We start from the raw sequence: 13,618 nt of genomic DNA, 5'->3' as shown, positions 1-13,618 counted from the left end.
AATAGGGGGTTCAAGCTTGGTGTATTCAGTGCTGGTACTGAAATAATCACTAACAGGATAAGAAGTCACTTGCTTATGTTAAACAATGGTACAAAAATGCGCATTATACACACAATTATACAGTATATATTTTAGTGCAAGTATTTGAATAATAACTACAGGATGAGCAACTGATATGCTTACAACACATGCTATTAGAATGCATTTATATAAGCTGAAAAAAAAATGCAAGGTCATGATTCAAGGCTGAGCCTTCTGACAAGTACTTTTTTTAACGGGCATTATAAACTGCTTATGATAAGCAATGGTAAAAAAAAATGAGCATTATACACACAAATATATAGTATATGAAAGATGATTGCAAATAACAAGTATAGCTTAAAAGGTGCATTTAATTTTGATTCATTTTTTACTTATTAAACTTCGTGACAGGAAGGTTTGCCTTGTATTAAGGGTCAAATGTCGTGTGTTCATTATGACATTTAGCAAGGATCATTGAATACAGTACATTACTGAAAAAAACTTATATGATTACCTTTACAAGGGACTGGATAAACATGCTGTAGACACAGATATCATATATAGTTGTTGAGGGATGATAGTTGCTTAATGGCAACGGTGGCACTTTTCAGAAATAAAATGTATTATTTATCTTAAAACATTACATATTATTGTGGATGTCATGACGCCATCCTTAATAATTGTCTTTGAGAATATTAAATGGTCCTTGAAGAAAAAACAATCTAAACTTCCAGTCAGAAGCTGAAATTAAGCTCAGTTGGTAACAAAAATTTCTAGATCACCATCAGTATCATTTAGATAAGGAAGGTAAAATTCTATACTTTCATAGCATGTCAGGCTTTTGTCTTGACACGGAGTCGGCTCTTGTAAGCACTGGCATAGGCATAGAATTGAATTAGGATACAACCATGACATGCTATGATGATTTAGAATTAGTCTTGCCTATATCGTAAAGATTATATCTGTATATTATACAATAGTTTTAACTGTTAATGTATTATTATGTATATATTTGAAATTATTTATGTGTAAAATGTAAATATGGGAAATCTTATGTTTTATCAAATAAATACAAATCTCGTGAACTTTGTACATTCAAGAAATGAATTGATATAAAACGAGAGTTAAAGGGATTGTAAAGAGGTTTTCTAAATTTTTATGACACTGATAGCATCAATTTGCACTATTTCAATTTGTGATCAGATGTCTGCGCTTCCTGTAATTCCACTAAAACTAAATGTTTGATGACGTCACTAATCGCGAAAAGAGCAAATTTTGCGATAAGTGACGTTATCAAACACTTAGTTTGGCAGGAACCACGGGAATCGGATGGAAATTTGGAAAAGTGCAAGTTGATGCTATCAGTGTCCCCGATACTCATAAAAATTTACAAAACCTCTTTACTATCTCTTTAATATAATATGCTGCACCTGATTTGGCCGGAAAGGCACATAATTCTAATCAATCCTACAGACATTTAGACCACGAAAAACTGCCAGGTGTATTTATTTCTTGGAGAAGAGTAGGGGGTGTTCCTTTCGAGACTTATGTACTTATAAGTAACGTGCATCATCTTCACAATGTCAATATATTGCACTGCCTCGGTACCGTCAACGGTTTTAGTTGAATTTGTTTCCATTTTGTACTGTGTTGCACCCGTTATCTTCTTGATATCATGTTTTCAGCCTTGACTGCATTTTCAAAATATTTTAAACCAGGTATTAATTCAAAACAGAATGATACGACAAATATTTCTATTGTTGAGCATTAACCCGGCACAGAGTTGAAGAGAATCTATATAAAAGAAAGATAATGTATCTGACATCAGAGAAGCTTGTGGCCCAGATCAATTTACGGAGTGCATCCAGGGCATTCAGACAAGGAAACTGAGCCGTCTCGGGCCCCTACAGCTGAGAATTACGTGATGCAATCCAAAGGGGTAGCTTTTCACCAGAAAAAATTATGTTCACTCTTCTTTTGGAACACTCGACATTGGTAAAGAGCGACACAGTATAATATCAGAATGTTTGCTTTAAAGACTGCTCTAACATCTGGTTGTTGAGGTATAGGTCTTGAGGTAGCACTATCGGGTGTTATTTACCTTTCATGGAACAAGATCTAAAGAGGTAGGATGGTTTGGTTGTGGTCATCGTATTTTATCTATTAGCCCCGCCATGAATTCTCCAGTAAAAGGCAGGGAAATTGACTGAATTCAACAGTCGTCACACCATTGGCAAAGGGCTCCCGGTGAAAATTCTGCTCCTATATATCACGGTATAATAAAACAAATGAGTGGTAAAACGTCAAAATAAAGAGTCTCGCCCCATAAGAAAGGATTGGTTCCATACATTATGGAGGTAGATTCGGCTTTATGAATACACCCAAAGAGAGCTCTGATTCATTATTTTTTTCGTGGCAGGGGATGTCTTTTCAAGCGTTTTCTACCTTCCAATTCTTTATTGAAAATTGATGTCTCAGGAACATAATATATTCCCCCTGCACCATTTCGTTAGAATTCATGTTTTATGGAACTAACATACACATACCCGCCCACCCACATTTAAGGGCAACCAAAGTGTCTCAACTTAATGAATGGCGGCCTGTTAAAATTCAACTGTGGTTGGGGACCCTCTTACGTATTTGGTTCAATTATGGTAGTTGATTCACCGGCAATCTACCTTTAAATTAGTCGCCGACTATTCAGTTCTAAAGAACTAGGTAAAGTACATATTAAGTAAGCTAATCTGACTAATCTGACGATAATCAACATGTTCAGAGATATTTGACTCTTCACGATCCAGTTGTTTTCAATCTAGAGGAAACAGATACCTTTTATTGTGCTATATTTAAAAGATATCACGCTCCAATTATAGCTAGAAGACTTTTAGAACATCCTGGCCAAGTTTTGTCAATGAAATTGTGTTTCTCGTCTAACTTTTCTGTACCAATATGATCTACGGGCAAGCTCCCATTACAGTGGCGGTTCCCGAGACTGGGGGTACAAATAGGGGGCAGACTGATTCTATGGCGGACAACTGTCGAGCCTGAATTCAAAATGCGACAATTTCGTGGATACGTTATGGTCGCAAGCTTCTCATTGAGCGTCTGCGAGGGTTTTATATTTTTTGGCAAAAACGTCTAAAAATCATATTCTTAAATTTGTCTATATATATATAACGGGGATACCTATAGGGGTGCAAACCAAAAATCTAAGGGTGAGGGGGGAGGGGGCAAAGTTCTCTAGCCGCCAATGATATGGAGAGACTGTACCTTAATAACTAGGGCAGGATGATCTGATTTGGACAAAACTGGGATTGTGGGTTAAGGGTTGCTGACACGACTATATGGTTCAAAGGTGCATCTATATGGGCAGTCAAGCGTAGGGACTTTGTAAATGTGATATGTAAGCTAAACACAAGTTAGTAGTACTATTGTACTTTATTTTCTTTTTCAATTGAAACATTAGTATACAATCATGTACTAAGTTTGTAATAAAACGTTCGTGGTATGTTGATGGCGGCACCAGTGGGGGTGTATTATTATTGTTGAAAATTTAGATATCAATATAGATGTATCAAAGAACATTGAATATACAGACTTCATTTATAAAAAAAAATCAAAATATGATTTTATTCGCTTTTGACCTAAATTAAGAATTCAATTCCATATTTCAACATTTTTCTAGGTGAAGGCCTCTACACTGTCCCGCATTAAGAATCTCAGCCACCACAGTTGTCCTCACTTACTGGGCGGTCATCTAGCCTCTCACTTATTGCAGTCGACCCAAATTGGTATGAATAATCCGGGAAAGATCCATACTAAAAGGTTTGGCCACGGATCAGCTACTACAAAGGATCCTGCGTGAACTCAAAATGTTGTCCTTCTGGATGTTTCTTCCTTTCTTAAGTGTACTGTAGATTGATGGATCTTTAACTTTTAAGAAATAGAAAATATAGGTAAAAACCAAAGAGTTGGTAGTTATAATTGAAATATGATAAAAACTGACAACTATCAAAGGTTTACCTCAAGATAAGTGTTAACATCATATATCTTAGTTGGCTTTATTATGACTTTATAAATCACAGCCTACTCATAGACATACGAGTTATTATCTTTTAGGAAAAGCTGAGGGGGGTTGTAAGCCCGCTCTTATTCGATATGTCGAGAGATAGCTAAACGACCCTACGTTAGGATCATTTTTGAAACTATAATGCTTACTTAGTTGTCTTACTGACAAACATAGTCTTATACGAACACAGCTAAAGTTAAAACTAATTTAGTGGTTGGCCAACAAATGAATGGAACGCTAAAGTCTGGTATCTAGCTTAAGAAAGACTGGCTCTAGTATATGGGGCACAGGTTTACTGGTAACTGCGTTCTCGGCAGCAAGGTTTTTAGCTTGTTTCCCCCAAAAGTTCTTTTGCTAAAGATAGTCGTTTTCAGGGTCTCAAAATCTATCAGACTATAATTGTCTGACATTTAGCTTTTTTCTTTTTCTTTATCTTGTAAAATACTTTAGCTATGTGTCGCAATTTTAAGGACCACCCTGTTATTGAAAATTATTAAAAAGATCAACTGTTTGTTATTGTAAAATTTAAGTTAACTTTGCCTCTTAAATGACGACAATCCAGAAATTTCAAAATACTCTGGAACCTCTATTTTATTGGGTTGAAGAAGATTTACCTGGAACACTTAACAATGAAAGTATCAAAGAGATCATTGTCACCAAAATGTGTCTTTTTTTTGTATGTGCCGATGAGTCGAAGATCTGGGAAATAAAATAACTGAACATATTACACGCCCATTGTAGCTTAATCATGATTTATATAAGTTTATATACCTAATCGCACGATGAGATAACTATTTTCTATTTGTGTTTCTTGCAATTATGGCGACATTAAAAGGACCCATTGGTAAAGATAAGATCGACCCGAAGAGAACATGACGAAACTGTGTTTGGGTCAAATGATGGCAGGTAGTTTCCCTTTAAATTATTGAAGAGTACAGCCGTATAATTATATGCACATTCTTCATCATTTATACGCCTGGGTTAATTTATTCGGATGTACTTTATAAATTGAAACATAGTACAAGAAGGGTATATACAACAAGTACTCTGAAAACTATCCAGAAAATGGCGAATTTTTTTTCAACAAAATGCTAAAATATTTCCAGTAAAACAATAAAACTTTCGTATACAGTTTTGAAATTTTTCCCAGTTGGAAAATCTACATAAAATTATGATTCTTGATCGTAAAATTATGGTGTCCGAAAAAAAAAATGATGAATTTTCCACCTAATTAAACTAATATGTACTAAGAAGGTTCACCATCCTATGAGATAAGTTCATTATCTCCTTGATAGGTCCATTGTCTTATGGGAAAAGTCTAATCTTGAATGGGAGAAGTTCATCATCTAATGAGATAAGTTCATCATTGTATGAGATGCGTTCATCATCTCGTGGGATCTATGTAAAAACTCGTGAGATAGGTACACTATCTTTTGGGATATGTTCATCATCTGGTGGGATAAGTCCAATCTTGATTGAGAGAAGTTCAGCATCTTATGGGATAGGTTCATCATCTTATGAGATAGGTTCATCATCTTATGGGATAGGTTCATCATCTTATGAGATAGGTTCATCATCTTATGAGATAGGTTCATCATCTTATGGGATAGGTTCATCATCTTATGGGATGGGTTCATCATCTTATGAGATAGGTTCATCATCTTATGAGATAGGTTCATCATCATCTTATGGGATAGGTTCATCATCTTATGAGATAGGTTCATCATCTTATGAGATAGGTTCACCATCTTATGGGATAGGTTCATCATCTTTCGATATAGGTTAATTATCTTGTAGGATAAATCTTGAATGGGATAAATCTAAATCTTATGATAGAAGTTCATCACATTATGGGGGAAGTTCATCACCTTATGGGATAAGTTCATAACCTTATGGGATAGGTTCATAACCTTATGGGATAAGTTTATCACCTTATTGGATAAGTTCTTCATCTCAAGGAATAAATTGATTATTTGTTTGGATAAGTTCATCATTTTGTGGAATAAGTTCATTGTTTATTTTGGATAAGTTCATTATCTTGTGGTATAAGTTCATCGTCAACTTATGGGTAAGTTTATCATCTTGTGGATATAAGCCCCTCCCACTATTTATGGGATAAATCATAACAAGATATGGAATAATTGACAATGTATTTCAAGCGAGCATTTCGTGTCAATAATATGTTAATAAAATAAGACATAATACAGAAATATATGACCTCTCTGAACTTTACAGGAATTCAATCAATATACTGTTAATATTAAAATAGAGATAATAATCTAAAGTATACAAAAAACGATGTTTAATCAAAGTGAACTCGAAACAATACAACTGACTAATATATTGTGCATTGAAAAATAGCAGTTGTCTTAAGTTTAATTAAACTGTTGACATTGACATTGTTTTTAACATTTAGGCTGTTTTAACATTGAGAATGATGTTAACATTGAGAATGTTGTTAACATTAAAACTGTTGTTAACATTTATACTGTTGAGAATATATTGAGAGTGTTGTAAACATTGACAAGGTTTTTAAAATTGAGACTAAATTGAGAGTATTTTTAACATTGAGAATGTTGTTTACAATTAGGCTGTTGTTAACATTGAGAATGTTGTTAACATTTAGGCTGCTGTTATCATTGAGAATGTTGTTAACAATGAGAATAGTGTAACAATGTGAATGTTGTTAACATTGAGGATATATTGAGATAGTTGTTAATTTTGTAAACATTGCAACTGCTGTTAACATTAAGACTGTTGAGAATATATTGAGAGTATTTTTAACATTGATACTGTTGTTAACATTCAGACTGTTGTTAATATTTAGACTGTTGTTAACATTGATACTGTTGTTAACATTGATACTGTTGTTAACATTCAGACTGTTGTTAATATTTAGACCGTTGTTAACATTGATACTGTTGTTAACATTGATACTGTTGTTAACATTCAGACTGTTGTTAATATTTAGACTGTTGTTAACATTGATACTGTTGTTAACATTGATACTGTTGTTAACATTCAGACTGTTGTTAATATTTAGACTGTTGTTAACATTGATGCTGTTGTTAACATTGATACTGTTGTTAACATTGATACTGTTGTTAACATTGATACTGTTGTTAACATTGATGCTGTTGTTAACATTCAGACTGTTGTTAACATTGATACTGTTGTTAACATTCAAACTGTTGTTAATATTTAAACTGTTGTTAACATTGATGCTGTTGTTAACATTGATACTGTTGTTAACATTGATACTGTTGTTAACATTGATACTGTTGTTAACATTCAGACTGTTGTTAACATTGATAATACTGTTGTTAACATTCAGACTGCTGTTAATATTTAGACTGTTGTTAATATTTAGACTGTAGACTGTTTATGGTGAGGAATTGACCAATTACTGTTTCACAACTGTTCACTATGTACCATTGAGAGATAAAGAAATAATGATATACTTATTAAAATGGACTTTACACAGGTTTATTTTCTGATATACATGTAGCATATGTAATTGTTGTTTTTTGATGAAAACAAGTACAAATTCCATCAATAACTCATTAAATTAAATGAAAACAGCCACTCAGGCCGTGATATTATATTATACTTTGATAGACAGGATTATCAAAGGACTCGAGGGTGGCGGGCACAGTTCTGTAAAGAATTTTATCAATTTTTGTAAACAATCTAAAACCATTCTTGACTTTTATACTGAAGGGATTATTGGAGGTTTTCTAAAAAATTTACGTATATCGAGGACACAGATATCACCGATTAGCACCATTCTAATTTTCACAAGTCTGTGGTCCATGCATTTCCACTGAACTTGGCTATCGCACAGGCTGTTGGATATAGTTACCAGCTTTTGCACTAGTGACGTCATATTATGCGGATAAGCTTTTCTATGAATTAACTATACAGGAACCATAGACATCTGACGAAAAATGGAATGGGGAGTAATCCATGACGATTCAGTTAGTGGTGTATGTAGGGCGTGGGCCACTGAGCCTCCCCCCCACCCCCACACCTCTTTCACCTGTGAAAGGCCAATGAGAATTTCAGGAATTCTGAGTCAACCCCCACCCCTTAGTCATATTATAGATACACCCCTGACTCCTGTATAGAACATAGAAATGTTATTCTTTACTGAACTTTGAAAGTAATTCAAAGTAAGTGGCATTGCTACTTTAAATAGTTGTATCGGAAAAAATTGCTGTGAATGACTGTAAATATCGACAAGTTTACTAGTTTGACAAGTAGACTGTTAATTATCATTAGTATATTGCCTCGATAAGGTGTCGTATTACAAGGGGAGTATACCACAACAAGATGTTATTAACTTGTTTTCTTTTATCTTCAATATTCTTCCAAACTGTTTACAGCAGCGTGGGTAAGTCAGAAATTTTCAATAAAATTCCGATTTAAATTACATGACAAAATTATACAATAACAAAATAATTCCATTGTTAGAATAGTGCTCAATAGAGATAGAGATATTAAAACAGAAACTGAAACATGTTGTTTCTTAGAGTTACACGCATTGCTATCCTCAGACCTTATTTCAGCCTGCGTCCTTACTCAAGTTGAACATTGTATCTTGTTCTCATGTCTACAGTTCAAGATTATATCGTGCTATTTATATAAGATTGGACATTGGACACTACAAAAAGATGATAAACTCATTTGTATATTGTAAGAGATGAGTATATAGTTTTCTCAACAAAGGTCATGTAGTAAGAAACAATACAGTCCTCAAATGGCAAAAGGCAGTTAAACACAATTTTTATATTTTGGCAAACCTGCATGTGAAACACTTATTGTCTTTTTAGCTTTGTCTCATATTTCCTTTATATATCAGCAGACAGATACTGAATACGCTTAAATTATGACATTTTGTCACCTATTTTTCTCAAAATGTATCGTTCTGTGATCGTTAGGAAATACTTTCATTAAATAGAGCTTGAAATTCTGATTCCAAAATGTATTATTTTATACTGAATTTATCGAATGCAGGGTGCAATAGCAGAGTGTCAGTAAATTTTGTGGTTGCCTATTATTCCCCTGTACAGGGCCGTAACTATACTTCAAGGCCGTATCTAAATAAAAGAAAAATAAATGAATGAAATGAAATTAGATTTAATTTAGAAAAATACAAAATATAAATATTATACTTGCTAGATATATCGATGCTTTGATGTTTAATGTAAAGGTGATTATCGTGTGAAGTCAACTGAAAGGGTTTCGATGAAAGATATCGTTGACTTCAAGGACACCATGCATGGTTTTTTGCCTCATAGAAAAATGATCCTAATTACCCTACCAATATTTTTATTTCAGTTTCATCATTATTTCTTTCTTGTCTTCCACACTTTCAAAATACAAAACTCGCAAAAACTATAAAAAGAACAAAACCTTCCAAAAAAAACAAATCGTTAAAAATTAATGAAATTAAAATAGAATTATTTGAATAAAGAGATTATTGTAAGAAAGACTGGATTAGAAAGTTATAAGGATATTTTCAAAAAACGACTGGAAGTCAAGTCTGTGAATGACTCACTGAGATAAGAAAAAGAGAATTAGGGTGTGTTTTGTTATTTCTTTATGTCTATAGTCGGTCCATAATAGGTCCTATAGATATCAAAGAAATTATGAAATTAGCAAAGCGTTAAAAGATGATTATTGTACGTACGCGCCATTTTTGGGGGTTGATTTGAGCAATACGTAAATAGAAAGAATCGGAAAAAAAGGATCTGTGAATACACGAATCGAAGACAACCTCTTTAAATGGGGTGAAATCCGAAGATGTTTGGTTTTGTTCAAAACACCCCCCTCCCCCTATTCCCCCCTAAAAAAAATCTTGTAAGAGACGGAGAGTGCTTTTTCTTGCTTAGTTTAGCCCAATGTAATTAAAATTTGAAAATCGCTTCATGAATATTCATTCTGGTTCCTAATACGAGGTTTGCGTGACAAAGGGAAACTAGAAATAAGTTGTGATATTTTATATCATTTATGAGTTATGTTATATTATATCAGAGGCCTTATTATCCAAAACTTGAATTAAATAGAATCCAAACTTTAAGAAATACAGTAATCTGATTGGATAATAAAACTAAATTTTAAATCAACTTTAGTGATTGACCAATCAGGTGACTGGAACACTAAAATTATAATAAGTTAAGACACAACTTTCATATTATGACACGCAGTTTATCAAAACAATCAAAATTGTTCACCTATATTTTCAAATTGGATTGTATATTTTTCATTCATTATTTTGTATGTCACCCTGTTACCCCAATTAAATTGTTAGATTTCCTTTCAGAACATACGTGTAGTAAAAGTGTTAAAATGTATATATTTCTTGACATTTTTGACCGTTATTTATTTTGGGTAATTTTGGGTTTATTTTCAGTGTCAAGTTTGGAACATAATAATTAAAATAAGTTTACAATTTCATATATTTTTTAGTTTGCTGATAAAAATGTCAAAAAACGAAAAAAGACACTAAATTGTAATCTTATTTCAATCAGATTGAGGTAAGAAACAGTGCATCAAAATAGATAAATAGATAATAACATTTCTTTCTCTGTATTTTGTTATTTTGTACTTTTCGCAGAAACCTTATCTATATCTTTATTATAAATTATGTACATAGTAGAAAAATAATACTGTTTAAAACAAATGCCATTATAACACGCTATTAAAGATATAAAGGTATATTGTCCTTGAAATATCTACTTTCCCAGTTGAAAGAGATAAATTTTAGTCATCCAAATCACTTTTCCGAATCAAATTTAGATGTCTTGTCCCTCAACAAAAAATGTCCGTAGATGTATAAACTAGGTCGGTACTTAGGGCACTGCGTTAGTAAAGGTTCATAAATATTTATCACAATAAAATCAAACATCTGGTCCGTATGTAATGCCTAAAAAAGCGTTATATAGCAGAAGTGACGACAGACTAAGAATCACCAATTCTAAAGCCCTATAGAATTATCACTGTTAAGATACCGCTAAATACATCAATTGTAGAGCGATATAGAAATACCAATGTTAAAATAGTGCTAAATTCATCAATTGTAGAGCAATATAGAAATATCACTGTTAAAATAGTGCTAAATTCATCAATTGTAGAGCAATATAGAAATTCCACTGTTAAGATAGTGCTCATTACATCAATTGTACAGCGATATAAAAATACCAATGTTAAAATAGTGCTAAATACTTCAATTGTAGAGCGATATAGAAATACCACTGTTAAAATAGTGCTCAATACATCAATTGTAGAGCGATATAGAAATACCACTGTTAAGATAGTGCTCAATACATCAATTGTAGAGCGATATAGAAATACCACTGTTAAGATAGTGCTCAATACATCAATTGTAGAGCGATATAGAAATACCACTGTTAAAATAGTGCTCAATACATCAATTGTAGAGCGATATAGAAATACCACTGTTAAGATAGTGCTCAATACATCAATTGTAGAGCGATATAGAAATACCACTGTTAAAATAGTGCTCAATACATTAATTGTAGAGAGATATAGAAATACCACTGTTAAAATAGTGCTCATTACATCAATTGTAGAGCGATATAGAAAGACCACTGTTAACATAGTGCTCAATACATCAATTGTAGAGAGATATAGAAATATCACTGTTTAAATAGTGCTCAATACATCAATTGTAGAGAGATATAGAAATACCACTGTTAAAATAGTGCTCATTACATCAATTGTAGAGCAATATAGAAATACCACTGTTAAAATAGTACTCAATACATTAATTGTAGAGAGATATAGAAATAGCACTGTTAAAATAGTGCTCAATACATCAATTGTAGAGAGATATAGAAATACCACTGTTAAAATAGTGCTCATTACATCATTACAAAAGTTACATTAAGTTCTTAATTGTAATCTGATAACGGAATTTCTTCCCTTTCAGGCTTAAGATGAACACATGTTTATGTTTTTTCGGATGAACGATTTGTTAAGCCTCTCCCCTTTATTTTTTTTAGATAGCTGGATTAATTAGCTACAGAGAGGTAGCTACATAAATGAAATCCAATTCGCTTTAAAAATTTGTAATATTTATCTGAGGAGATCTTACATTCCCCGTGCCGTGTTTAACTTTTAAACAAAAGGAGAAGGGCCAATAAATTGTGATCCTTTTGAAATATGACGTGATAATAAACCTAGGTACTCATCTTCACTACATCAGGTTCTTATTTCTTCTTTTTTTTATGTATCGGGACCATTTTATAGTTCTGTTTGCAAAATTCCATTTTCCATTATGTAGTGCCTGTCGTTATAGAAACGTTTAACATTAAATGACGTCACTATTGCTGCTTAAAGGGATTGAAAAGAGGTTTTCTAAAATTATTATGTGTATCGGAGACACTGATAGCATCAATTTGCATATTTCCAATATTCAATCAGACGTCTGTGATTTCTGCAATTCCTCTAAAACGGTGACGTCAATAATCGTAAAATATGATTTATCAGGCCCTTCGCGATTAGTGACATCATTAAACGCTTAGTTTTAGTGTAAATGCAAGAACACAGACGTCTGATTGAAAATTGGAATGATACACAATTTTAGAAAACTCCTTTTAAGCAGCTTTTGCAATAGTGACGTTATTTACTGTTAAACGTTTCTATAACGACAGGCACTACATAAAGGAAAATGGAATTTTGCAAAACCATAAAATGGCCCCGATACATACCAAAAAAAAGAAAAAAAAGAAATAAAAAGAGCTAGAAAAGCACCTTATAAACCCTTTAATTTTCTTCTACCGTTTATTCAAGAAGATTAACATTCTGGTAAATGAAGATGATACGAATTTGATACAAAAGCCTAATGGGTTGAATGGATGACGTAAACGAAGCAGGGCTTTATAAGTTCCCAGCTTAAAGTTGTAGGAAACAATTTTACACATCAATGTTTTGAGATTGCTTACTAGATCGCGACGGCAGTGTCACAGTTTGCATTCATAGAAACTTGCTTTTACAGTTTACACTTAATTCTGTGATAAACTTATCTATTGATTTCTGGTTTCTCTAAGACATTTGCCATACTTCATAGGAAATACAGTCTATTTCGCGTGATTTGGAATTCAAAAATCATGAAATTGGGAGTACTTGTGTTCATGTCGACCATTCAAGTTATATTTGCAGCGGGAGGTAAGTTCTATGGTTCATATTGACCTACTGAAACGTTTTGTGCCACTTTGTCACTTAGTTTATCAACTCGCCAAAGAATTTACTTTACAGACTATACGAACAAAAAATCAATATTTTTTTGCAACTTTGAAAATATTGCGTTTAATGTTTATTCATCCTGTAATATAGAGTATCTTTATTGGTGGTTTAGATTTGTAACTAAGCACCCTTCTGCTTGCAAAGAATAGCAGTTTTTGCTATTTTTAAAAGTCATTCTTGAGTTGCTTCATTTCTGCGTATATGGAACCATCTTTATAGTGGCGTCGTTTGTCAACTCAGCACAGGGGCGTATCTAGA

At 32.9% G+C, this 13,618-nt stretch overlaps 1 protein-coding gene across 1 annotated transcript; it reads left to right on the top strand.

Annotated features, from left to right (window-relative positions):
- Positions 1-4,962: 4,962 nt before the first annotated feature.
- On the top strand, positions 4,963-5,876 carry LOTGIDRAFT_174910 (hypothetical protein; the record flags this gene model as incomplete). Its single annotated transcript, XM_009054782.1, has 2 exons — positions 4,963-4,996; positions 5,386-5,876. The coding sequence occupies 2 exons, from the start codon at positions 4,963-4,965 to the stop codon at positions 5,874-5,876; spliced, it is 525 nt and encodes a 174-aa protein (XP_009053030.1).
- Positions 5,877-13,618: the final 7,742 nt, after the last annotated feature.

The sequence above is a fragment of the Lottia gigantea genome, assembly GCF_000327385.1.
Source record: "Lottia gigantea unplaced genomic scaffold LOTGIsca_224, whole genome shotgun sequence".
In the NCBI taxonomy this organism is placed as follows: Eukaryota; Metazoa; Mollusca; class Gastropoda; family Lottiidae; genus Lottia; species Lottia gigantea.
Note: the sequence above shows the minus strand (reverse complement) of the source record. Positions and strands in the feature narration are given on the sequence as shown.